Source organism: Gorilla gorilla, chromosome 21, assembly GCF_029281585.2.
Source record: "Gorilla gorilla gorilla isolate KB3781 chromosome 21, NHGRI_mGorGor1-v2.1_pri, whole genome shotgun sequence".
Classification (NCBI taxonomy): Eukaryota; Metazoa; Chordata; class Mammalia; order Primates; family Hominidae; genus Gorilla; species Gorilla gorilla.
Genome location: NC_073245.2, coordinates 29,755,875 through 29,783,730, shown reverse-complemented (window position 1 = coordinate 29,783,730; position 27,856 = coordinate 29,755,875). Strand labels below are relative to the sequence as shown.

Below are 27,856 nucleotides of genomic sequence, written 5' to 3'. Positions count from 1 at the left end.
TATCTCCCACATTAACAATTCATGCTCTGAATCACATTACACTCTGGCCCAAGAGCTGAGTCAATGAGGCATTGGTGTTTTGTATTTTTGTTTCTGTATTTTTCTGAACGGTTCAAATCATATACAATGAGTAGATATTGTCTTTATAATCAGAAATAAAAGCTATTATCTGTTAATGAGGTGCTAGCAGAAAGGAAATGATTGAACTATTACAGAAGCCATAATATCGCTTCTTTAGGGCAAACACCCCGACCTCCAGAAATAGGCTGATTTTGCTATGCTTAGGCAAACCAAAGATTTCATGTATTCTTTCCCCGGAGGCACAAAACATCCTGATAACAATAAAAACCACATCCATTGCCCTAACTCGAGCTCTGTAAGCAATACATGGCATACTTTTGAAAGCCATGGCACGACTAGATTGTCTAACCACTGAAAGTCTTATTTTAGAAAATCTCAAAGTGTTCAAGCAAGAAAAATATTAATACTTGTTTTTCCTGTGCCTGGGTCTGGGGACACTTATCTGAGGCTCTCTGCTTGGCTACAATTTGACAAGCATGGCCAGAATGAATCAATTTTTCATCCTCGGAGTCAACATAGATCCTGGAATTTGAACACATTTCTTATTCAAATCCCAGCTTCCACATTCTCTCATCTTGGGATCCTAAGCAAGTTAGTTATACCCCGCTGAGGTGCAGTTCTAGTGACCCGTGCCCTGAGGACTGTGCTGTAAGAATGAGTTGAGATGATCTCTCTGGAACGCCCAGCCCAGGGCCTGGCCCAGAGAAGAGCACTTAGCTCAGCACCTGCGCATGGTAGCACTCAATAAGTATTAATGACACTATTAATAATTAGGAGGATTTTTTTTTTTTATCTGTGCTTTGAATGCCTGGTATCACTTTGACACACAGGACACAGCATTTGCTATGTAAAACTGGCTGGATTTAGGTGAGAACTGAGCCAGAAATCAAACACCCTCCAATCCTCTCACTGAGACATCTTTCTGAGCTGGACCTGGAATTGCAAGGAATATGGCTCAGTCTCCTTTTTACAGATTTGTGATGATCCAAGAAGATGAATCCTCCCGTCACTACCATTATTGCTCTCGCTGGATCACCCACATGGCCTTATTTTCTCTTTTAAGTTACTTATAATTTCCTTGTGGACATTTCTACCTTTTGACTTAGTGATGTTCTAAGTCCAAACTCTACTCTGAGTCAGGACCCAGATGCTCCGACGCTGGTTTTTGGCTGTGAGGAAATGGAGAAGGGGAACCCCAGGAGTTGTAGTGGTTGGGGGGCCAGGAATACAGTCCCAGGCACTAGCAAGGCAACTCAGGTGGTGTCTCTGGGCCTCGGTTTCCTTCTTTGTACCCCACAGGGCCCTCCGAGGTCCCAGAAGTTCCCTAACTTCAGAACAGGTGTCCTTCCTCCAAATATCCCCAGCCCACTGCCCCATTACTTGGTGTGGCCCAGTTCCTGGCCCCAAAGAAGCTCAGGGATTTCCCTACCCAGCGTCTGCTCCAAGCTAAGAATCAGCTCATGTTTGGGATGTGTCATGGAAAGTCTATGCTGGGCTTTGCAGTCAGCACTTCTGGTTCCAAATCCTGGCTCTGGCGGTACTTATTGGATTTGTGACTTGGGACCAGTTCACTTAACTTCTCAGAGCATTTGTTTGCCCATCTGTAAAGTGGGGATCAAGGCACTCACCCCACAAAACTGTGAGTACCCCAAATAAAGTAGATAAAGTTCCCACCACAGTGCCTCACACACAACTAACAGCCCCAAAATAATAAATGCTCTAATTACAAGGATTTGGGCACATACTTTGACATTTCTAGGATTTAGTGTCTCCTTCTGTAAAATTGGGTGACATGATTCAGTGATTTTTAGGGTCTTTTGTTATCTCAAATTCTGAGTCTATGTAAATGCTCATGCAACTGGAATTTGCCATCTTGTCTGAACCCTAAACACTCTGTTTCTTCTGTGGCACATGGCAGGGAGCCCTATGCATGTAGGCAATTTATAAACACCCGGGGCAACGCCCTCTGCATTTCTAAAGTTACCTCTTGTGTATCAGGGGACTTTGTTTTTCCTTCCCAAGCAAATGAAAATATATTTAGGTGGACTCCAAACAAAGGCATGCTTTTTTCCTCCTTTGAAAATACAGCTTCTGTAGCATCGTTAGCCTTTTTAGGAATTTCCTTGGATTTGGAACACACCAGTAAGACTGTGGATTGTAGCATGTGTTGATTGTAATCACACACCCAAAGCCTCCCAAAATTCAATTACATTTTGGTGGCTCCTAAAAAAGTGACATTTGACTTTTAAAAATGGCAAAATTAAAAAACCAGGAAGGCCACAACACAAGCCTTTGCTCCACACCAGTGTTTTGAGTGTTTATTCACAGCATTTCACAATTCGTCTGGAATGAAAACTAAACCAGAGAAATTAAAAATTCCATGTGAATAGAAAATCCCGTTTATTATAAGGAAGATCTCTTCTTAGCCAGAAATGAATACAAACTAATATAAGAAAAATCATGGCGAACATCTCTGCTCTGCAGAAAGAGAGCCCCCGTTTACTTGAAGAATTCGTTTTAAATGGTCATTTCCTGGAACCATGAGGCGACAGGGAGGTCAGGTCTATCAACAATTTATAAAAGCCTATTAAATCCCATGGGTCAGTTTTATAGTAACTGGAGTGTGGAATTTTAATCTCCTGGCATGGAGGGGAAATGTGGAAGAATGCAGAGCTGAAGTTCTGAAACAGCATGTTTCTTTGTAAGAGATATTGGGGCTACCCCACCCCAGGCTTCTCGATAGGTGGGACCCTGCTCCAAAGGCCCCAGTGGGGCAGATGAGCATGAAGCAGAAGGGGCCTAGTGGGGTGAAGAGGGAAAGAGATTCAGGGACTTGGAGTCTCTTCCCCTGAGATTTCCAGGGGTTCCACCTGTGCCCTTCCCTGTGTTCTTTGGCCCTGAGCACACAGTTCTTCTAAACCTCCTACATTTAAAAAGACCAACACTCTACCATGAATGATGGAGGGAGAAGCCAGGATAAAACAATTCCCTCCTGGATGGACCCACCCCTGAACACCTCCTCCTTCCTCCCTCCTCCCTCACTCCTTTTCCTATTTTATCTGTCAACGAAAAGAGTCCAACTCTGTAAAATATTTGAAGAGATTTATTCTGAGCCAAATATGAGTGATCAGTGGCCTGAGTTAGAGCCCAAGGAGATCCTGAGAACATGTGACCAAGGTGTCAGGCTACAGCTTGGTTTTATACATTCTAGGGGGACATAAGACATCAATACATCTAAGACATAATCAATACATGTAAGATGTACACTGGTTTCGTCTGGAAAGGCAGGAAAATTGGAAGGGAAGGGGTTTCCAGGTTGTGGGCAGATTTGAAGATTTGTTTCTTTCTTTCTGTTTTTTATTTTTTTTGAGACGGGGTCTCACTCTGTCACCCAGGCTGGAGCGCAGTGGCGTGATCTCGGCTCACTGCAGCCTCCACCTCCTGGGTTCAAGCAATTCTCCCACCTCAGCCTCCCGAGTAGCTGGGACTACAGGCAGCCGCCACCATGCCCAGCTAATTTTTGCATTTTTAGTAGAGATGGGGTTTCACCATGTTGGCCAGGCTTGTCTTGAACTCCTGACCTCAGGTGAACCATCTGCCTCAGCCTCCCAAAGGGCTAGGATTACAGGCGTGAACTACAGTGCCTGGCCACATTCAAAGATTTTCTGATTGGCAATTGGTTGCAAGAGTTATTATCTAAAGACCTGGAATCAATAAGGGGTTGTGGAGAGTAAAGTTTTGTCATGCAAATAAAGCCTCCAGGTAGCCAGCTTCAGAGAGAAGAGATTGTAAATGTTTCTCATCAGACTTAAAGAATCTGTTCTATCAGTCTTAAGGTTTCTGTGTTGATGTTAATGTTGGTCAGCTGTGCCTGAATTCCAAAAGGGAGGATGGTATAATGAGGCATGTCCGACTCCCACTTCCCATCATGGCCTGAGCTAGTTTTTCTGGTTAACTTTGGAATGCCTTTGGCCAAGGGGAGGGGTCCATCAGTTAGTTGGGGGACTTAGAATTTTATTTTTGGTTTACATACCAAGGAAATGAAACGAAGTTAATGGTTGACTTTAGGGCACATAAAAGATTGAGGCCAGAGAACGCCTGGGTAAGTCTTTAATAAGCTATACACATCACAAAAATATTTGTTAGTATTAGTATTTCTATTTGAGAAGGAAACTGTAAAACCAGATCGCCTGGGTGGAGCGAAGCTGGAGGCTCTGACAGCCTGTGGAGGGTGAGGCTCCTGACTGCAGTTGAGTCCCATACTCAGCTAAGCAATGGAGGGCCCTGGGGCGGACGTACTCCTTAAGCTGTTTGCTTTGGGAGAAGCAGTACAGCTTGGCAGTTAGGAGTTTGGACTCTGTCAGTGGACAGAGCTGGTCCAAGACCTGTTCTACCACTGATTAACATGAACTTCAGCAAATGCTTGTGTTCTCTAAGCCTCTGTTTTTCCAGTGTAAATTGGGTAAAAATACTCATCTTCAAGACCGGTGTAAGTATACAATAAATAGCACATGGACTGTGGCAAGTATATGAGTGACACACATGTGCTTAATTAGTGATGTCACCTCTCAGCAGTCTATCTACAGTCTCTTTTTGAAATCAGGTGGTGTCCTCAGCCCCACATTGGAAGGGTAGGCACACCTCTACCAATCAGAAAGCCTCTGCAGTTGAGGGAGCCAGATGCTAACATCCAAAATACCGACTTCAATGTGGGCTCCATTTGCAGGGAAGATACGCAGTTTAGTGAAATGAACCAGCAGTCAACCTTTGCACTGCCACGTTTTCACAGACTTTGGAGACCATAGTTGGCAACATAAAATTTTGCACTTATTGCCATCCTGTTACACGAGTTAACCCTAGGATAACATCTCCGTATCCTTTTCTTAGACAATTTTATCCTCTTTAGCCTTTCTATATTCTGAAAACTGCTAACAATGCATTTGTAGCCCAAAGCTCTCTTTCAAGCTCCAGACTCCCAGATATTTAACACCTCCTTGGGTTTTCACAGGCTCATCAAACTTAACACATGCAAAGTGGAACTCTGTATTGCTTTGGCTTCTTTTCCTCCCAGATTGATCATCTCCTTAAATAATGCCTCCATGAATGTGGGTGGTCAGTAATGGGCCATCCTTGACTCTTCTGCTCTCCTCACATCTAATTCACCACAGCTTTGCTGGGTCATTCTCCAAATTTTGTCTCCAATTCTTTCCTCTAGCCAGGGACCAGTTTCTGAACGATCACAGTCTTCTCCTATCTGGTCTCACTGAGGCCACTCTTGCTCCACTGAAATGCTGTCTGTGATCAGCAGTCAGGGTGAACTTTGTAACACCAAATCCTATTACATCATCCTATTCACAAGAGAGAACAATGGCTTGGAATGGGACAATGGCCATGGAGATTCAGGGAAGTACAAAGCGGGTACCCTGCCTGTTCAGTGCCTGACAACACAATTGCTCAGTAGTGATTTGATGAGCAAATGCATGGATCCCACTCCCTTGTGTCCTTTTTCTAGAATATGAATAATTTTCTCAAGGCATTTTCAATTCCTTTACACGCCACAGTGGCAGAGGACAAGAGAGACTCATGGCTTTTTCTGACTAAAGATTCCTCTTGGAATTCCTCTCTGCAATCTCTGACTCTTGATCTTGTTCCCGCTTCTTCTCTAGTTGCAAAAATATTGCTTTTATTATATGCTCCTGCAAGAAAAATACTATGTGCCCAGTTCACATTCCTATCTGACTTCCTTTGGAGACATAAATCAGAGTTGGGTTGTGTTGAGTTCTTTATGCAACTCCATCATCCTGCCCTCTTCAGCAATCCCAGGGCTCTCTCCTGATTCAGTGAACTGGTACTTGGCTGCTCGGGGGTGATAGGTGAGATACATTCATATTTATGTCATTTTAGATGCATTATGTAAGTTGAGTTCAGAAACCTGAGCTCTGTCTTTAAAAATTCCCTGTGAGATAAAAGAGAGGAGCCTATAAAGGCCTCCATCCCCTGCCTATGGTAGCTGGTTGACAGCCCATAAACACAGTTGTTCCATGGGACAGAAGCTCAGGGTCAGAATGCAGGAAGCTCCAAGGTCATGGGAACTGGGTGCTGGTCAGGGGCAAATCAAGGGCATGATGGTGATTTTTATATGAAGCTAAACATATTTCCTTTATCTTTATTATATGTATATAATATTTTATAATATTTATCATCTAGTATATATTATTTTATTTTTATTATCACAATCCATGATGTGATTTTAATAGTGATTGTAACCAGATCACTGTATTATCTGGCATTTTGAAATTGTACCGCACATCTCCCAAATACAGTCATTTGGCCTCTCATGCACCTCAGCCAGCAGGAAGGAGAAGCTGCAGTTCATTAAGCATCAATACCTCCAAAGAGATGTACCTGGCACTCAGCAGTACCATGGAGAGATCACAGAAACCAGTCAGGGTGGTCTAATAGACAGCACGCCACCAAATCAAAGCTCAGGAACCACCCACCTCGCTTGGCCCTTTCTCTAAGCCTTCAGCTCCCATTCTGTGCTTTCACCCACCTCAGAATGTGCTAAGGCCTCCCCAATAACAGCAGAACAAGACAAGATGGAGGCAACTCACACCCAGCCCTTTGACCTGGAATAGCTATTTACTGCTGAGAATGCCTGACTCTATTTTCTGATTGTGTGCACTGGTCACACTTCCTGGATATCTCATCAGTTTCTAATTTTACACCTAGTTATGGGTTGAATTGTGTCCCCACAAAGAGATATGTTGGAGTTCTCACCCCTAGTAGCATTGGATATTACCTTATTTGGAAATGGGGTCTATGCAGATTCAACTAAGTTAGATGAGGTCATCAGATGAGCCCCAATCCAACAGGAAAGGGGAAACCTGGAGGACGATGCGAGGACACTCAGGGAGAATGTGTGAGCATGGCGGACTGGAGGGATGCATCTACAAGGCATGCTTGAGGCTTCCAGAGGCCGGGAGTGAGGCCTGGAACAGCTCCTTCCCTACCACCGTCAGAGGGAGCACAGCCCTGCCGACACCTTGATTTCAGACTTCTGGCCTCCAGAACTGTGAGACAATAAATTTCTGTTGTTTCGAGCCACCTTGTTTGTGGTATTTTGTTACAGCAACCCTAGAAAATTAATGCATGCCTGCATTTCTACACAGGGACGCCCTGAGGTTATTACAGAGTCATTGCTACAAGTGTAGGTCCTGGTGTTTGACAGACCAGGAGTGAATTGTGGCTCCCCCACTTTCAAGCTTTGGGACTACAGACAAATCACTCCATCTCTCTGTGCCTCAGTTTCTATAATTTGGGGAAAAAAGCATAAAACGACTTCATGCATACCAGGGGGATGAGGCACGAAGTGATCATCTCACAGGCTGGTCAGGGTTCTGAGATGAGGCAGCCATGTGAAGTCCTGAACAGAGGTCTGGCTCAGGCAGTGCCGGGACCCTTTTAGCTGCTGGGATTATTCCTTGGGATCTTGGAGTGCTTGTCAGTGGAAGCTTGTGTCTCTTGTGACATGAAACCCAAGATCAGCATGGTTCCAGGGCTGGCTTCGTGGCACCCAAACTGTTCAGTCACACAGGGCCCTGCATTCAGAAGGGCCCCATCCTTGGTTTAATGTCAGATGCTGCTAGAAAATCACATCATATGGGGATCAAAGACGGACCACTGGATTTGAAAACAGAGGGGTCATCGGTGACCTTGACAAAATCAGTTCAGGGGGCAGTATCCTGGCTAGAGTGGTACAACGGAAGAAGTGGAGGAACGGACTTGGGGACAGTGAGCACCGATGCACTCGTAAAGAGTTCTTTGTAAAATGAAAGCTGAGAAAAGATGTGGGAGCTGGAAGTAAAAGTGGAGTCAAGAGAAGATTCTCTAAAGATGGGCCATACTACAGTATGAATCCAGCTGGATGGAAATGACCCAGGAAACAGGGTGAGAAACCGGTGACCCAGCAAAGAGCGGGACAATTGCTGCAGTAATGCCCTTGAGTATCTGAGAGAAGCCTGGGTGGACTGCATACCTGAGAGCGTGCATCTGTTCTATCCACGGAAGCAGGAGGGAGCTGGAGCCTACGGTCGGCATGCAGGTGGCTTGGTAGTGTTTGGGAGGGGTTTGGGAATCATGGAAGTTCTGCGGATTAGTTCTAGTTTCTGTGCAACAGAGCAAGATCCTGTCTCAAAATAACGAAAGAGTGAGGAGGGCAGGAGGAGGCAGGAGGCTTGAGAAGGGAGAGTCGGAGTGGAACAATCATTCAGGGCATGTTTTTTTCAAAGCCCATTAGTGGGTTGTGAAAGCAATTTAGAAAAGCTGCTGTCAGAGCGTTTTAGTGAAATGAAAGAGGATAGGATCAGAGAGGAGAAGAAAGGAAATACCAAAGCAGTGTTAGTTCCCCAAACTCTCCTTCACTCCTACGCATATAAAAATGTAATTTGAAAAACAAGTATGTCGAAGATGGATCTGAAGAGGTGTGTGGATGGACTACGGAAAGGGAGCTGGACCCCTCGAGACCGACAGCCGTGAATCCCTTAAGGATGCCGTGGTCTTCCTGGCCATGTCCGTCTGCCTGGTGCAGGGACAGCCCAGGGGAAGTGTGCTTCAGCAGGGGTTGGGGTTGAGTTCGGGGAGGGCCCTGAGAGAGACCAGGCAAGAGAAATGAGGAATATGCAAAGGAGGTGTTATGTGATATATTATGAAACATATACCTGGTCTTTAACCCTGTTTCCTGCCATACAGCTCCAAAAATCTTTAGAATCTCCAAAGTGATGTTTCTGCATGCTAATGAGCTGATTGACAGCTGGCAGTCCCTGGTTACAGGAAAGACCAAGGCAGGATTAGAGGACTGGGACTTTGACCACTGTCTCACCTCCAGGGACAGGAGAGGGGCTGAAGGTTAAGTTGATCACCAATAGCCAATGGTTTGACCAGGCAGACCTAGGTAATGAAGCTTCCACAAACATGCCAAAGGCCTGCATTCAGAAAGCTTCTTGGAAGCTGGCCTCCCCCTATGCTTCTCTTCATCTGTATCCTTTGCAATATCCTTTACAATAATCCAATAAATATTTGTGTTTCCCTGAGCTCTGTGAGCTACTCTAGTAAATTAGTCGAACTCAAAGAAGAGGCTGTGGGAACCCCCACTTGATGCCGGGTCTGTCAGCAGATCTGGAGGCCGGGACTTGCGGCCCTAGTGGGAAGGTGGGGGTGGGGGGGCAGTCTTGTGAGACTCAACCCTCACCCTGTGGGAATTGAGCTGGAGGATGCCCAGCTGGTGTCCACTGCTTGGTGTGTGGGGAAAAACCCCACACATTTGGTCACAGAAGGCTTCTGTGTTGGTGATTGTTGTGAGAGCAGAGGAAAAACACATTTTTGTTTTTTCACGTACAGGTTATACGTGAAAACACGGAATTCTTGCTGGGAAGGAGGCAGCAGGAGGTGGAAGAGGGACAGAGGCTGGGGGCAGAGCCATGAGTTGCAGAGCTTGGTGGTGACTGAGCGGAAGCAGCTCCGCAGGGAAAACAAGATTTCGCATTTCCTCCTCCAGATGGAGGGCAGGGGAATTGTGTCCCCTTAGAAATGCTCATTTGCAGAGAGGTTCTGTTAAATGGCTCATCGGGAAATGCTTTAAGGGTCAGAAGGCTTTCTCCTTGCCTCTGCGCTGGGCTTTTCACATGGCATGTAAACAATTTTGAAGTCAGATGGTATCATAGCTGGGTCAATTTCTCCAGCACTCACCCAACATTGTTTTCCTCAAAGGCAGTCCTGTTAAATTAAATAATCCTTAATTGCATAGTTCCTTCCGCTCAGTCAACCTTCAACAGCTATTTTGCTAAATTTATTACTTTTTATCTTTGCTTCTAGAATGATATTTATTTTGTAAAAGCATCATAGTCCTTGTGAAATATGAAGTCTTAGTTCTTATGCCAGGCTCTTTTTGTCTCTCTAAAACACTTGAGCATAGCTTTTCCTGGAGCCTTTCATACCTTCATTACACCATCTTCCATGAGAAATAGAAACAATTCCTCAGAATGTTAAAGACCAGCTACAACCAAGAGGTTTAAATGCGCTTATAGGAAACTATAGCTAAAATATTATCTTTTCCTTTTCTGCTGTTCATTTTCTTTTGCTTTCGGGGTTGATTACTTTTTCTCTTACAATAATTATTTTTATTGTTTATTGATTCTTAAGCTAAGTGAAATATACCTTAGTAAAAAACTTTCAAAAGAGGTCGATTTCCACCTTATATCAGCAGTTCAAATTAGAGCTTATCATGATCCACCTCCTGAGGTCTTGAAACACAGTATTTAAAATATCTGATTTCATATGGCCCTGTCATGTTATTCTGCTTTCTCAGCCATTACTCCAGCTGCTGCATGCTCAGAATAGCAAACACATGGAATTCTTACTAGTGGTTTGTCACTGGTAGGAGCTTCATGTCAAATTGCAGCCTCCTGGTAACAACAACATGCTTCATCTCTGAAATCTCTTGTGATCTGCTAGTTTGAAGTAATTTACATATCCAACCCTGTTACACTTCACTGGCAGGGCTTGTGCAACCTACCAGAGATGGAGGGGTGATGATGATGACTACGGCACAGAACGGATGGAGGTGGGAAGGTGCCTATGCATTCAGATACTCATGTGTATTTGAGTAAGGATTTGACAAACTACTAGCCTGGGTGGTGAGGGTGTGTGCTGTGCCCTGACCTAGTTAGAAGATTCTTCTTCAGATCTTCATATTCTCTGGTCTCCTAGACCCACAGCTCTCAATGTCCTCTATCCTATTCATTACTTACCCTTCAAGGAAGTCAGAGCCAATAATAATAGAAACAGAAAGCTGGCCGGGCACGGTGGCTCATGCCTGTAATCCCAGCGCTTTGGGAGGCCAAGGCGCGTGGCCAAGGCGCGTGGATCACCTGAGGTCAGGAGTTCAAGACCAGCCTGGCCAACATGGTGAAACTCCATCTCTACTAAAAACACAAAAATTAGCTGGGCGTGGCGGCGGGCGCCTGTAATTCCAGCTACTCAGGAGGCTGAGGCAGGCGAATCATTTGAACCCAAGACGCAGAGGTTGCAGTGAGCTGAGACTGCGACTTTGTACTCCAGCCTGGGTGACAGAGCGAGACTCAGTCTCAAAAAAAAAAAAAAAGAAAGAAACAGAAAGCAAACTATTTCCAAGAAGAATATTTATATATCTATAGGTATCTTGTAATTATATTGAATATTTCCAGTAAGGTCTAAAGGCATAAAAATCAGCACCAGAAGTGTGGGAAATAAGCACATAGAGGAGAGACGGTTTCTGGTGGGCCAGCATAACCTCTGAGGGGCCAGTAAGCCACACATGGCATCATGCTGTGTAATGTCAGTAAGAAACTCCTGCTCCTCATACGATCAGGAGGTCACAAGAAATGACAATGAATTATTCATAACAATCCACTCTGTCTGCCTGTGTGAGGATGAGAACAGGTATCCCACTCTGGCAAATGCTGCCAGCGCCCTGTCCCTGTGCCTTCAGAGTCCTAAATCATTTTCATGCACATTTGCAAGCCACAGCCAGCACCTGGGTCTCTGTCAGAGGATGGCTCTCTATGGGACTTGCTTTGCCTGCATGCAGAGAGAGCTGGAAGCACTTGGGGCAACCCTTAGTCTGACTGATGCAGGGGTAGAGCGTCTCCAGAAAGCTGGCCTCCGATCTGGCTACTCTTGTGGGGCTCACACTGTTTCCAGAGCATTCCAGTTTGCACCACTGCTCAGCTTCCTTGCCTCTGGCCCCCTTTCCCCACTCTCCTGTTTTCCTGTGAATATTTCTTCATCCATGAATCCTCACCTCAGGGTCTGCTTCTAGGGAACCTGGTCTGAGACCTTCCCTCATCTCCTGTTATAGACAAGGAGCCTGAGATGCTATTTAGATCAAAACATAGGGAAAGAGACCAGGCAGAACCTGAGCATTTGTTTGTTTCCCTCACAGACTTTCTCCATCGTGACACACAGTCTGGATCATTGGGACATGATGCTCTCCTAAGTTGTCCTCCACTTGTCCTGCAGGTACAGTTCTTGCCTCCCTCCCTGGACAGAAGCCCTCAGAGGGTCTGGGTCACATCCTCTGTCTCTCTCCATGTTTCGCAGGAGGCTTGCATTGATTTTTTTTTTTTGAGACAGTTTTGCTCTGTTGCCCAGGCTGGAGTGCAGTGGCGTGATCTCGGCTCCCTGCAACCTCTGCCTCCCAGGTTCAAGTGATTCTCCTACCTCAGCCTCCTGAGTAGCGGGGATTATGGGCACCTGCCACCACGCCCAGCTAATTTTTGTATTTTTAGTAGACAGGGTTTCGCCATGTTGGCCAAGCTGGTCTTGAACTCCTGACCTCAGGTGATCCACCCGCCTTAGCCCCCCCAAAGTCCTGGGATTACAGGAGTGAGCCACCACGCCCGGCCAGGAGCCTCCCATTCTAAGTGGTGCCATAATGAACTCGCAGGAGCTCAGAAAACAGTACCCCAAAATGAGGGCCTCAGAAGCAAAAGTCATTCTCTGACCTCCTGCCCTCTGGTCTCTCAGTCCCATCCTCCCTGAGGCTAGCCAGAGAAACTAGAATTCTCCTTCAAAGTGGGTCATAGGACCCATAACCTCTTTTCCCCAGAGCCAACCACAAAACCTAAACTTACTGCTGTAACTTTCCCTCCACCATTCTATGTAAAAACTGGCCATAAAGAAACTGTCTGACCTACTGTGACTAACTACACGTCATAAGAGCATTCCGGAGAGGGTCGGCTCCATACCTGGAAGAAAGGAATGCTGCTCAGAGAGACCGGGAGGAATCTAGACAGACAGGCCTTGCTGGATCTCCCCAAGCAGTCTGTTCGCACTCAATCAGACTCTGTTTGTCCAGTCACATTTCTACACGGCTGTCCATATTTGTTGAACCTAAACATAAACACAATTTCCCCTGTATTTTGGGTCTTCATTCTGAAGGCTCCTCTGTAGACACGTTAAGTAAATCTGTATGCCTTTTCCCCAATTAACCTGCCTTTTCTGAGTTGATTTTACAGCAAACCTTCAGCAGGTGGAGGAGAACTTTTCCCTTGGCCCCTACAAACTCCACGTTCCTTCCCTAGGTGCTCCAAGACTCTCTTGTTTCTCACTCTTTTTTTTCTTTTTTTTTTTTCTGAGATGGAGTCTCACGCTATTGCCCAGGCTGGAGTGCAGTGGCGCGATCTCAGCTCACTGCAACCTCTGCCTCCCAGGTTCAAGCAATTCTCCTGCCTCAACCTCCCGAGTAGTAGGTGCGTGCCACAACGCCCAGCTAATTTTTGCATTTTTAGTAGAGATGGGGTTTCACCATATTGGCCAGGGTGGTCTTGAACTCCTGACTTCAAGTGATCTGCCTGCCTTAGCCTCTCAAAGTGCTGGGATTACAGGTGTGAGCCACCGCACCCAGCTTATTTCTCACTCTTTGTACTTGCCGCTCCTGCCTGGAACCCATGTGTTATTAGTTAACACTGATGATTCCATCCACCATAGCTTAGACATCTCTTCCATTGTGAATCCTTTTCTGATGCCCAGGAAAGGATGAAGTACCCCTTCTGTATGCAACCACATTGCCCTTGAATAGAAAGTGGTCTGGGAACCAACCTTGAATCTGCCCTTTCCTAGCCCTGTTCTTTGAAATGACTCTACCTCTGATCCCAAGGTCCCATGGAAGCACAGTTTAAAAGAGGGAGATTGCCTGAGCTGATACTAAAGTGTAGTAGGTTATTTGTATTATTTAGATCATATATGTAGTCTAAGGTCATCCTGTAAACTGTTTAGGGAAAGACATTAGCTACAAATATTGGGGAAAACTAGGGTATGAGATGTGCCCAGAGACAGTGTTTGTCATACGAAACACACACCATCTGTTAAGGCAGGAATCCCGGAATACAGAGAGGATGGGTGGGTGCCCCATCCGTGACAGATGGCCAGGAGCAGCCTCCCACCATGAGGGAGGGACAGGGAGCTGTCTGACTGTCACTTCAGACATCAGACCTCACACGACTGAGGGGATAAGAAGCTTTGAAGAAGCCACCCTAATAAAGCGCCTCCATCAACCTAGGAGGACCATTCTCCCCATCTATGCCTGCTCCATCCCACTGGCTGTCCCTCCTTCCCTCCCTCCCTCTGTAGCCTCCTTTTCTCACAAGCCATGAAACCTTCCAAAGGGTCTTGCCATCTATGAGGATGAAGTCGCCTTCCTTCAACAACATTAGTCTAGCAGAGAGCCAGAGGAATCTCCTAAACCCACCCCATGCCACCCCCAAGATCCCTGTGCTTACTTCATAAAAGGAAGAGGGATAAATACCTTTTCTAAAAAGACAAGAGCCTCTGACTTTGTGGGATCCCTAAATTATCAAGGAGAAAAACCATTGCAAAGGAAAGCAACAAAGAACTTGAATTAGGGGTCTTCCAGTTCAAACTCAACACAAGTATGTCTGTCTCTCAAGTCAAGCACTGACCACACTGTCCTGCCCTTCCCAGTCTGTGTAAGTATCCCCTGCTAGGCTGCTAGGTCCTTGAAGCCTGGAATCCTAAAGGAGCGCCTGCACACATGAGTGCAAATGAACCTTAGAGCCAGCCAAGGTCCCACACCTCCCAGCAGAGCTGAAACCAGAAGCCAGTCTCCTTCCAGTCTGGGTCTGTGCCTTCCTCACCAGCCACCACAGGGATCAGTGTGCATGTGTGGCCTGAACACACACAATCAATGCCCACTGGCTCAAATTCAATGTCATGGTTTCCCAGAAAAAGAGGATCCCAAACTATCTTTCGGGTCTTCCCAAATTAGGCTTAATATAATTCCAAACAAATCCCCTGGAATAAAATTTCACTGGAAGAATTAATGAGTGAATTTGCCAAGAAAATTTGGGGGTGGGGGAGAAGATAAAAGGGCAGAAAGTGGCCTGGCACGGTGGCTCACGCCTGTAATCCCAGCACTTTGGGAGGCTGAGGCAGGTGGATCACTTTAGGTCAGGAGTTCGAGACCAGCCTGGCCAACATGGTGAAACCCCGTCTCTACTAAAAGTACAACCTAGTAGGCAGAGGTTGCAGTGAGCTGAGATCATGCCACTGCACTCCTGCCTGGGAGACAGAGCAAGACTGTCAAAAAAAACAAAAACAAACAAACAAACAAAAAAAACGCAGAAAGTGAAGTGGGACTTGCCCTTCCTAGTATAATTTGTATGTATTATGGAGCTGGGGAAAGGCAGGTTTATTCACCAAATGATGCCAGACCTAGGGGAAAACTATGGGGAAAAAAGAATAAACTTTTGTTCCTACTTTATAAACCACCTGCCAAATGATCTCAAATGAATTTAAATAGTAATCTGAAAAACTGAAAGCATAAACATTAGAAGAAAATATAAAAGGCTAGGTAATTGATTGAGGAAGTGGAAAGGTTTTCTATGCAGAGGAGCCACTAAGGAAATTTTAAGAAAAAGTACAAACATTTGATGATGCAAAAGGTTAAAGATTTTGTATAACAAAATGTGTATCACTGAAGCGATAAACATTTAGCACTTAAGCAAGGAAAGTCTGGATAGCAAGATGATGAGCGTTTAGGTTCCACGTCCCTTATCCGGACATGGGTGTGCTGAAGTCAGACACACCCAGGACTGCTAGGTCCTGCATAGACGAGGTGACTGGTCTCAGCACTCAACTTCCCCTGGTGTGGGATCCTGGCTGACTTTCCGAGACTCAAAGGTTTCCATGCAATCTGACTAGCGCAGCTGCCCTCAGTTACCACACAGGACAGATGTCTGCTTCCATTCATGTTTTAAAAGTATTCTTGTAATCAAGCCATAGTTAAAATGCAATGGGGGAGTTCAGTATTTGGGAAAAATCGGTAACAATTTCTTTAATAACTAAAGTTCATCTAGCTAACTATTTAATCTAGCTTTTTTTAAATTTTGAATTCCTGATCTACCAAATAAAATCAGGTACATAAAAAACAAAAAGTCTCTTTATCCAACTTATTGGATTAACTTACTTAAAAAAAGACTTCACTCATTAAAAGTACAAATGTTTCCAAATTTGATTTTTGAAATGACTCAAATTTTGAGAATTTTAAGCAAGTGGGGGGTTATGTATTAATACTCCATGTACTATCACTTGGCCAGATGGCATCATCAAATAAAAATGAGATATACACTCATAGTAGGAATTAGAACACCTCCCGAATCCGTTTCTCATTTGGATACTATAAAGTCCAGCAATGTCTTTTAAATCACTCTTAGGATGGTTTTTAAAACAAACCAGCATACCTTTATAACCATTCCTACATCAAACTGAATCAGGGGCTCTCAATCATGGAGCATCATTCAAAGTTAGTAATGGAGGTTCTTACAACCAAAGCTTTTTGACCAGAATAAGATATCTCACACAGGCTGGAATACCCACAGCGTTAAAAAATTCAATTTTATTTTCTTAGACTCTTACAAAATGACTGTGTTTAAACTTTCACCTAACTATTAGTGAGTTTAAAAACAGTTTCTGCTACAAAAAAGTGTCATTTAATCATTCATTCATTCACTCATTCATTATGTGATTATGCTATTGAGTGGTTTTGCTAGCGGCTGTATTCACTTGTGTGGTTCTATTCACACTTTCAGCTGACATTCCACACTTCTCTGTGCTGATAGACATATATATCTTTTTATTTATTTATTTAGAGACAGAGTCTTGCTCTGTCACCCAGGCTGGAGTGCAATGGAGTGATCTTGGCTCACTGCAACCTCTGCCTCCCGGGTTCAGGGGATTCTCCTGCCTTAGCCTCTGAAGTAGCGAGGACTACAGGGGCCTGCCACCAGGCCCAGCTAATTTTTTTTGGTATTTTTAGTAGAGACAGGGTTTCACCATGTTGGTCAGGCTGGCCTTGAACTCCTAACCTCAAGTGATCTGCCCACCTCAGCCTCCCATAGTGCTAGGATTACAGGCATGAGCCACCGCACCTGGCCAGGACTTTTAAACTCAACAGGTTAAAAATCACATTTAGGCCTGTGCACGGTGGCACACGCCTGTAATTGCTGCATTTTGGGAGGCCAAGGTGGGTGGATCACCTGAGGTCAGGAGTTCGAGACCAGCCTGGCCAACATCGTGAAACCCCATCTCTACTAAAAATACAAAAAATTAGCCAGGTGTGGTAGCGGGCACCTGTAATCCCAGCTATTCAGGAGGCTGAGGCAGGAGAATCGCTTGACTCCGGGAGGTGGAGGTTGTAGTGAGCCGAGATCGCACCACTGCACTCCAGCCTGGGCAACAAGAGCGAAACTCTATCTCAAAATAAATAAATAAATAAATAAAATAAATCACATTCAGTGTTTCTTCCCTACCTTCTCCCTTGTTCGCACAGCACGATGACATGCGCATGCTCACACACACTTGAACTCCACGGCTTGGCTAATGACCCATCAGCCTTCTAGTCATCTTCTTCAACTCCCCTTGTCACTCCCCATCCCGCCCCATCTGATAGGTCCATTTTTCTCAAAACACTCCTTCCCTTGACTTCTGTGACACCACCCTGTTTAATACATATCTCTAAATGAGAATTGTTACTTTTTGTGCTTTGGAAAAAATCTACGAAACAAATCTTGAGATATATTTGCTCAGCATTGGAGACCTAGAAATGTCTGCAGATGAATGTTAAATTTGCACAGCTGTGCCTCTTTGATCACTTTCCGAATGCTCCTCCACTAGCCCACAATTCTCCTTTGAGTCCCTGAAATTCTAACTCCAACTTCCTCACTTTGTCTCCTTAATTGCAATAAAGCCTCAATAGCTGAGGTTACTGGTCCGTGGAAGGTGCTCTAACAGTAGATTGAAGGCAAACTCTGATTTAAAAATACCTGATTTCAAACAATGGTTGCTCGTGAACGGGGGCTGCAGCTCCTATGAGGAGGGATTGCTGTTAGCAGGCTTCTGTTCCAGGTCTGAGACACCCAGAGAGTGACATTTACTTACTTTTCATAAGCAAATGTCCACACACACTTAGACACCCTAGAGAATTCACTTGGCCAACACCCAGGGAGAGAGGAATGAGAGAACAGAAAATTCACTGAGCAGGTGTACTTTCTCACTCAATGGATGTAACTAGCCAAGATGAAATAGTGATCGCAGGACAAGAACCCTGAAGTTGCCACCCCATGTACAGAGCTGCGTTTGAGGGGATTCTCAGCGTTGGAAAGGCTGGTTGAAATCTGAAGGCTTCTGGGCAGCAAAAAGGCGGTGCTCTCCAGAGGCTGGGGTTCCCTCAGATCATATCTGATCAAACCCAAAGAACCTATTCATATTAATCGGATGCATGGAAGCTACTTGAGTTAATTGGATACACAGATCAACAATCCACTCTAAATTGACAAGGGTGGATTATTATGCCTTTCTAGTGTCCAGAATATACATTTTTACTATCCAAAATACCACATATTAGATGGAATCAACATTCCTTGGAAGCTGGCCTAGACATTATAAGATTTTGGGAGAACTATAAACAATTCCCAAGGTGAATTCCTTGGAACACTGGATCCAGAAGATACTTCATGAGAAAGAGTGTTCTGTGGCCAAATAAAGTTGGCAAGCATCCCATACTATGGTGTCATTCTAAAGAGTCCCAATGTATGGTATAACAATAAAGACTCCTTAAAGTCCTGCCATAAAAAAACCGACAACATTAGCATTTCCCTAACATATTTTATCACTGTAACTCATTAGTGATTGTTTAGCAAAACTGCATCCTAAAACACAACTCGGTGAATCCTGCTCTGTACATACACTGCATGGAGTGTGCCTCTGGACAGGTTCGCCTTTAGCAAGTCCACTGTGCTGCGGCAGAATGACAGACTAATTTTAGGCCTTCATTTCCTCACCTACAAAATGCAATGACTACTACTGTTGTGAGAAACGACTGAGATACTATTTGTAAATCCATTTTATAATGTGCTACAAAAATGTTATCTGCTTTCTTCAGAGGCATTACAGTCCTGAGGGTATACTTCTTGCTGTGCAACTTCTCAAAATGCCTTGACAAAGGGACACTTTTGTTCATTCATTCATTCAACACCCCCTCCTTGAGTGGTAGGTCTTAAGGGCTATGGCCTGGTTTTGGACCCTGGGAAGCTTACAGACAGTGGGCAAGTGAGGTCCACTGTATTGCTTTAAGAGATACACACACACACACACACACACATACAAGGAATTCTGGTGGCAGTGAGGGGGTGTCTTACCGGGGAAAGGAGGACAGGGTCGGGGAAATCTTTCTTGCTGAAACTATTAGGATTCTTGAAGGTTCATTAGGTAGGTTGGATATACAAGGGGAATTGGGCACAAGGTCAAAGCACTATAATACAGAGAGTATGTGAAGAATGGGCCTCCCATTAATGGGTCACACGAGCATGGACCTCTCAGGGTAGCATACCCTGTGTTTCATCTGTGATACCTGATTCATCTGTGTCCTCCAAGCAGAGGAAGAGGGTTTAGCTAAGCAAGGAGGTTCTTTCTGGAAAGTGGAAGTCCTGAAGTGGGTAGTGACCCTTGACTTTGGATAAGGTGTATGGCAGAACACCTTGGGTGGGGATAAGAGTGCTGCTGCAAAGTTATCTTTAAATAAGCACACGCCACAGCCATCCTGGGAGTCAAGCTCCCTCCCACCTGCCCTACACTAGAGGTCAAGTGTGGGCTATTTCAGTTTCCTCCTCTGCTCTGATGAACTGTCTGCAGGAGAATGTTTCCAGACAAAGGAGGTCTTGATAGCAGGTTGGTTTTCCCCGTGTCTCCAGCCTCCAACTACTGAGAGCAAGTCTCCAAACCCAAAAGCTCCTGTAAACAGCCTTCTTCCCAAGTTCCAAAAGCAAGGGCCCTTCACTGTCCCGGGACCCTACCCATCCCTAGCCTGTGATGCTCTCTCTGGAGGTGCCAAAGCACGGGAGTGCATGAGTATTCCAGAGGCAATATTGGAACCTGAGGCAAAAAGGAAAATTGGCACCTCTATATCCACTTATGACAATATCCTCCTACATTTGAATTAGGTAAAAAGTTAATAAAAGCTCTGCATTCAGTGAACGTGACTACATCTGAAGCCAGAGTTGCTCAATCTGTTGCATGCCACTGTTAGCTCTCAAACCACCAGGCAAGGGAACAAACAAATGGGGAGGTGGGGGAGGGAGACTGGATATGACTGTTCCCATTGAACAACGAAGCAGGGTTCTTTTTTTTTTAGACAGAGTTTCACTCTGTCACCCAGGCTGAGGGAGTGGCACAATGTCGGCTTACTGCAACCTCTGCCCCCGGGTTCAAGTGATTCTCCCACCTCAGCCTCCCGAGTAGCTGGGACCACAGGCACGTGCCACCATGCCCAGCTAATTTTTGTATTTTTAGTAGAGATGGGGTTTCACCCTGTTGGCCAGGCTGGTCTTGAACTCCTGACCTCAAGTGATCTGCCTGCCTTGGCCTCCCTAAGTGCTGGGATTACAGGCATAAGCCACTGCACCCGGCCTAGGAAGCAGGGTTCTAACAACACCCACCTTTATTTAAAATGTTGATTTTTGCTTATCATGAATTTTTTACATTCAATTTGGTTTTGTTAAAAAGATTGTATTAAAATACTATTCATCTTAATGATGGAGTGCTGCCCTGTGTGTTTCTTTTTTCCCAGTAAGCCCTTTGCACTCCCAGCAAGTGTTTCTTTTTGCTTCAGTATTTACAGTCCTTTTGGTCGAAGAGTACTCTGATGTTTCCTTACCGATGACAGCGTGTTCCTAAGAAACCCCAATGTGCCCAAAACCGCGCAAGGAAGTGCGGCTACACTGCAGAATTAGGAAAGCCCCAGGGATTTAAGAGCTCTGAGAAGATAGGCGCCTCTCAGGGCCCAGGGGACCGATCTTGCCCTGTATTTCTTGGCAACATATCATAGGCTTTCAAGCTGAACTTCTGCAAATCCTGCTGTCCCCGCGCGGTCGAGGGGCGCGCCACCGCCGGTGGGTGGACGCCGAGCTGGTGGGAGCCCAGGCCAAGGGTGGAGGCCAAGCCCAGAAGGGGGTGGGGAGGCCTCAAAGTGGGAAAGTGGCCCCGTCCCTTCCCGGCAGGAATCCGGGGCTCCTCCTCCGCCCGCTGCGCAGCCATCAATCACCGCGACAGCCCAAGTGCCCCCTGCCCGGACACAACAACCCTCCTGCTTTTCCACCCGGGGGAGGAAATCTCCGGTCCTGCACACTGGCTGGACTCACCAGTGGGGTCCGCGCTGGGAATCAAAGCTGTGCGACACCGGGTCTGACCCGCGCGTTCAGGCGCAGGGAGCACTTGACACCCCACAGGCAGCCCTGCAGGTAGAACTCCTCAAAGGTCCCTACCAAACTCCGTCCGGTGCACACGCACGCACAACCGCACCTCGAGCCATAGTGCCTGCACCCTCCAGCTGTCCCTCACCCCAGCCCCGCACAGGTCAGCTGAGGACACCCGGTGACCCTGCCGGGACCAGCGGCCACCTCGCACTCCGGAATGTCACTCTGCCCCTTGTCCCCACTCCCTGATCCCCCTTCCCCCTTCCGTTCCCCACGATCCCCGAGGACGCGCTCTGGCTGTCTTCCTCAAGTCCCCTCCGGAGTAGGGAGAGAGTGCGCACAGCAGCACCCACGTCTGGAACCCCAGAGAGCCCCGCCCGTGCCCGGAGCCTCTCCGGGCTCTCTAGGTGCGGGCACAGGGGGTGGGGTCTCCGCTGCCACCGCCCCTTACCTCGCGCGGGCCCTCCCCGCAGGTCCCGGAGGCGGGGGCGACCGGTGGCCCCAAAGACGAGCGCGGGGCTGGGTTTCCCCGCCCGGGAGGAGCAAGAGGAGGAGGAGGAAGAGGAGGAAGGGGGAGAAAGGAGGGGAGGGGAGGGGAGAGGAGAGGAAAGAGGAGGAGGGGAGTGAAGGGCTTTGTGTTTGCCTCGGGCCGTCCCTCGGCAGTAGGGAGCCATCCCCCTCCCCCAGCCACCTTCCTGAGCTCGCAGAGGAGATGGGGCGGGGGTGATCGGATCGGAGGCAGCGACCAAGGCGCCTGCGCGACCCCAGGTCCGGCCCATCCCTCCATTCCCTCTAACCGCCAGCCCCCGCCCCTCTTGACAACCACCCGCTACGCTTACCCGGTTACAAGGAACCCAGGCTGCAACCAGGAAAAACTGCCATCAGAAAGTTTATCTAAGCCGGAGCAAACTTGGCTGGACCGGCCCCTGACCCGCCTTGGCGCCGCCGCCCCTGTCTTCTGCGGTCCCCGGCCAGGCGAGGACCAGAGTTTTGTTCTCGGAGATTCTTGCCTTTCTTGTTTTAGCACAAACGCGCACGCACCCCTTTCCCATAACGAGCCCCTCCGCCCAACTACAGATCTCGGGATCTGTTGCAGGGGCTGGAAAGGCCCCACTGGAGAGGCCTGAGCTGGCTGCGGCTCTTGGTCCCGGGGCAGGTTCTCCAGGGTTGGATACGCTCTGGACGCCTGGGCGGGTTGTTTTGCTTCGGCCTCGCTGGCCGGGGGCCCGCCCACCCCGCCTGGAACGCGGTTTGGATCGGCGCTGGGAGCCCTCTGTAACCCCAGCTGAAGGCCACGCAGGCAGGCGGGGACGCGGGAGCTGCGGGGCCGGTTCCCCGCCAGCATCCAGCCTTTTCGGAATCAGGCGGGTCCCTGGTGATTCGCTGGGTTTTCCCACTTCCCACGGGGACCTCACCTTTGGGAATTAATTGCTGACAGTGTTAGAGTTACAAAGTAGCCAGTGTCACGGAGGGAACCTCAAAGAGACAAAGGGACACCTCGAAGGTGTCAGAGAGACAGTTGTTTCGGACAGAAACAGAACAGCGAAGCGGAAAGAAAACAGACCTTATTTCTGTTCTGTTCCACTTCAGATAGTAGCAGAGGAGACTTGGATTTCACTGGTGTTGGTTTTCGTGATTCCTGCCTTCTAAAATCCCAAGACTTATTTATCATTTATCATCAGCTCAGATCCCAGGAAAACAGTCCACTGCACTTCGGTTTCTGCTCCAAGTCACCCATTAAATAAATAATTGAACACTTGCTGGTGCCAGGCGCAGTTCTAATGCTTGGGATATGTCAGTGAACAAAGCAAAGGTCTCCCTCACCTGAGGGAGCTGAAGGCCTGCGGGGAAGAAGTGGGAGATGGAGGGTAAACCATGGCCATCCCTAAGTAAATGATTTGGGGTGTTGGAAGAGGTCGGTGATAGGGAAAACAAGAAAAAGAATATGGGGGCCCAGAGCACTTGTGTCTGGAGCAGGTCACAGAATTAAATAGATGGTATGTGTCAGGCCTTTGGGCCCAAGCCAAGCCATCGCATCCCCTGTGACTTGCACGTATACATCCAGATGGCCTGAAGTAACTGAAGATCCACAAAAGAAGTAAAAATAGCCTTAACTGATGACATTCCACCATTGTGATTTGTTCCTGCCCCACCCTAACTAATCAATGTACTTTGTAATCTCCCCCACCCTTAAGAAGGTTCTTTGTAATTCTCCCCACCCTTGAGAATGTACTTTGTGAGATCCACCCCTGCCCGCGAAACATTGCTCTTAACTTCACCGCCTATCCCAAAACCTATAAGAACTAATAATAATCCACCACTCTTTGCTGACTCTTTTTGGACTCAGCCCACCTGCACCCAGCTGAAATAAACAGCCATGTTGCTCACACAAAGCCTGTTTGGTGGTCTCTTCACACGGACGCGCATGAAATTTGGTGTCGTGACTCGGATCGGGGGACCTCCCTTGGGAGATCAATCCCCTGTCCTCCTGCTCTTTGCTCCGTGAGAAAGATCCACCTACGACCTCAGGTCCTCAGACCGACCAGCCCAAGGAACATCTCACCAATTTTAAATCAGGTAAGCGGCCTCTTTTTACTCTCTTCTCCAACTTCCCTCACTATCCCTCAACCTCTTTCTCCTTTCAATCTTGGCGCTACACTTCAATCTCTCCCTTCTCTTAATTTCAATTCCTTTCATTTTCTGGTAGAGACAAGAGAGACACGTTTTATCCGTGGACCCAAAACTCCGGCGCCAGTCACGGACTGGGAAGGCAGCCTTCCCTTGGTGTTTAATCATTGGAGGGACGCCTCTCTGATTACCACGCAGGGACGCCTGCCTTGGTCCTTCACTCTTAGCGGCAAGTCCCGCTTTTCTGGGGAAGGGGCAAGTACCCCAACCCCTGCTCTCCTTGTCTCTACCCCTTCTCTGCCTTTCCTGGGGCAGGGGCAAATACGCCTCAACCCCTTCTCCTTCACCCTTAGCGGCAAGTCCCGCTTTCCTAGGGTCAAGAACCCCCCAATCGCTTATTTCCACACCCCAACCTCTTATCTCTGCGCCCCAATCCCTTATTTCCGCACCCTGACCTCTTATCTCTGTGCCCCAATCCCTTATTTCCGTGCCCCAATCCCTTCTCTGCTTTTCTGGAGGGCAAGAACCCCCCACCCCTTCTCCATGTCTCTACTCTTTTCTCTGGGCTTGCCTCCTTCACTATGGGTAAGCTTCCACCTTCCATTCCTCCTTCTCCCTTAGCCTGTGTTCTCAAAAACTTAAAACCTCTTCAACTCACACCTGACCTAAAACCTAAATGCCTTATTTTCTTCTGCAATGCCGCTTGACCCCAATACAAACTCGACAGTAGTTCCAAATAGCTGGAAAACGGCACTTTCAATTTTTCCATCCTACAAGATCTAAATAATTCTTGTCATAAAATGGGCAAATGGTCTGAGGTGCCTGATGTCCAGGCATTCTTTTACACATCTGTCCCTTCCTAGTCTCTGTGCCCAGTGCAACTCGTCCCAAATCTTCCTTCTTTCCCTCCCTCCTGTCCCCTCAGTCCCAACCCCAAGCGGCGCTGAGTCTTTCTAATCTTCCTTTTCTACAGACCCATCTGACCTCTCCCCTCCACGCCAGCCCAAGCTAGGTCCCAATTCTTCCTCAGCCTCCGCGCCTCCACCCTGTAATCTTTTTATCCCGCCCCCCCGCCCCCCGCATCCCACACCTGGTCTGGCTTACAGTTTCATTCTGTGACTAGCCCTCCCCAACCTGCCCAGCCATTTACTTTTAAAAAGGTGGCTGGAGCCAAAGTCATAGTCAGGGTTAATGCTCCTTTTTCTTCATCCCAAATCAGATAGCGTTTAGGCTCTTTTTCATCAAATATAAAAACCTAGCCCAGTTCATGGCTCGTTCGGCAGCAACCCTGAGACACTTTACAGCCCTAGACCCTAAAAGGTCAAAAGGCCATCTTATTCTTAATATACATTTTATTACCCAATCTGCTCCCAACATTAAATAAAACTCCAAAAATTAAATTCCGGCCCTCAAACCCCACAACAGGATTTAATTAACCTCACCTTCAAGGTGTACAATAATAGAAAAAAGTTGCAATTCCTTGCCTCCACTGTGAGACAAACCCCAGCCACATCTCCAGCACACAAGAACTCCAAATGACTGAACCGCAGCGGCCAGGTGTTCCTCTAGAACCTCCTCCTCCAGGAGCTTGCTACAAGTGCCAGAAATCTGACCACCAGGGCAAGGAATGCCTGCAGCCCAGGATTCCTCCTAAGCCGTGTCCCATCTGTGCGGGACCCCACTGGAAATCGGACTGTTCAACTCACCTGGCAGCCACTCCCAGAGCCCCTGGAACTCTGGCCCAAGGTTCTCTGACTGACTCCTTCCCGGCTTAGCGGCTGAAGACTGACTGCCCGATCGCCTCGGAAGCCCCGTAGACCATCACGGACGCCGAGCTTTGAGTAACTCTCACAGTGGAAGGTAAGTCCGTCCCCTTCTTAATCAATACGGAGGCTACCCACTCCACATTACCTTCTTTTCAAGGGCCTGTTTCCCTTGCCTCCATAACTGTTGTGGGTATTGACAGCCAGGCTTCTAAACCTCTTAAAACTCCCCAACTCTGGTGCCAACTTAGACAATACTCTTTTATGCACTCTTTTTTAGTTATCTCCACCTGCCCACTTCCCTTATTAGGCCGAGATATTTTAACCAGATTATCTGCTTCCCTGACTATTCCTGGACTACAGCCGCATCTCATTGCTGCCCTTCTTCCCAATCCAAAGCCTCCTTTGCGTTCTCCTCTTGTATCCCCCCACCTTAACCCACAAGTATAAGAGACCTCTACTCCCTCCTTGGTGACTGATCACGCACCCCTTACCATCTCATTAAAACCTAATCACCCTTACCCCGCTCAACGCCAATATCCTATCCCACAGCACGCTTTAAAAGGATTAAAGCCTGTTATCACTCGCCTGCTACAGCACGGGCTTCTAAAACCTATAAACTCTCCTTACCATTCCCCCATTTTACCTGTCCTAAAACCAGACAAGCCTTACAAGTTAGTTCAGAATCTGCACCTTATCAACCAAATTGTTTTGCCTATCCACCCCGTGGTGCCAAAGCCATATACTCTCCTATCCTCAATACCTCCCTCTACTACCCATTATTCTGTTCTGGAACATGCTTTCTTTACTATTCCTTTGCACCCTTCATCCCAGCCTCTCTTTGCCTTCACTTAGACTGACCCTGACACCCATTAGGCTCAGCAAATTACCTGGGCTGTACTGCCGCAAGGCTTCACAGACAGCCCCCATTACTTCAGTCAAGCCCAAATTTCATCCTCATCTGTTACCTATCTCAGCATAATTCTCATAAAAACACACGTGCTCTCCCTGCTGATAGTGTCCGATTAATCTCCCAAACCTCAATCCCTTACAAAAGAACAACTCCTTTCCTTCCTAGGCATGGTTAGTGCGGTCAGAATTCTTACACAAGAGCCAGGACCACACCGTGTAGCCTTTCTGTCCAAACAACTTGACCTTACTGTTTTAGCCTAGCCCTCATGTCTGCATGCAGCGGCTGCCGCTGCTTTAATACTGTTAGAGGCCCTAAAAATCACAAACTATGCTCAACTCACTCTCTACATTTCTCATAACTTCCAAAATCTATTTTCTTCCTCGTACCTGACGCATATACTTTCTGCTCCCCGGCTCCTTCAGCTGTACTCACTCTTTAAGTCCCACAATTACCATTGCTCCTGGCCCGGACTTCAATCTGGCCTCCCACATTATTCCTGATACCACACCTGACCCCCATGACTGTATCTCTCTGATCCACCTGATATTCACCCCATTTCCCCATATTTCCTTCTTTCCTGTTCCTCACCCTGATCACACTTGCCTCGTGCTATCCCCAAACTGCCATTCTTAACTCTTGAAGTAAATAAATAATCTTTGCTGGCAGGGCTATGCTGAGTCTCCTTAGGCACTCTCTAATCAGATGTCCTGAGTCGTCCCAATTCTTAGACTTTTTATACCTGTTTTTCTCCTTCTCTTATTCCATTTAGTTTTTCAATTCATACAAAACCATATCCAGGCCATTACCAATAATTCTACACAACAAATGTTTCTTCTAACAACCACACAATATCACCCCTTACAACAAAATCTTCCTTCAGCTTAATCTCTCCCACTTTAGGTTCCCACGCCGCCCCTAATCCGGCTTGAAGCAGCCCTGAGAAACATCACTCATTCTCTCTCCACACCAACCCCCCAAAATTTCCCTGCCCCAAGACTTCAACCCTATTTTGTTTTATTTTTCTTATTAATATAAGAAGGCAGGAATGTCAGGCCTCTGAGCCCAAGCCAAGCCGTCGCATCCCCTGTGACTTGCACGTATACATCCAGATGGCCTGAAGTAACTGAAGATCCACAAAAGAAGTAAAAATAGCCTTAACTGATGAC

At 47.0% G+C, this 27,856-nt stretch overlaps 2 protein-coding genes across 4 annotated transcripts in view; one reads left to right on the top strand and one right to left on the bottom strand.

The window, feature by feature from the left end:
- Nucleotides 1-22,360, bottom strand: part of RIN2 (Ras and Rab interactor 2) — a 246,307-nt gene extending 223,947 nt beyond the window's left edge. For 2 of the 3 annotated variants that reach the window (XM_055372353.2, XM_031004947.3), the window contains exon 1: nt 21,838-21,971. The gene's annotated coding sequence lies outside the window, so the exon portion shown is untranslated. Of the gene's footprint in view, nt 1-21,837; nt 21,972-22,225 lie in introns of those variants that run through there. The other variant, XM_055372352.2, reaches the window with a different exon arrangement.
- LOC134757834 (uncharacterized) lies at nt 5,370-22,513 on the top strand. Its single transcript, XM_063702507.1, has 4 exons — nt 5,370-5,499; nt 21,192-21,373; nt 21,794-21,881; nt 21,969-22,513. Exons 1-4 carry the CDS (start codon nt 5,370-5,372, stop codon nt 22,511-22,513), a joined length of 945 nt encoding a protein of 314 aa, XP_063558577.1.
- The last annotated feature ends 5,343 nt before the right edge of the window (nt 22,514-27,856 follow it).

What these genes read in the sequence shown, in the direction of transcription:
- LOC134757834 (XM_063702507.1), top strand. Translation starts at nt 5,370, where the DNA reads ATGCTGTCTGTGATCAGCAGTCAGGGTGAACTTTGTAACACCAAATCC. An exon ending in TTCAGGGAAGTACAAAGCGG is followed by an intron (nt 5,500 to 21,191) that starts GTACCCTGCCTG and finishes CCTTCCCGGCAG; the next exon opens with GAATCCGGGGCTCCTCCTCC. An exon ending in TCAAAGCTGTGCGACACCGG is followed by an intron (nt 21,374 to 21,793) that starts GTCTGACCCGCG and finishes CGGGCTCTCTAG; the next exon opens with GTGCGGGCACAGGGGGTGGG.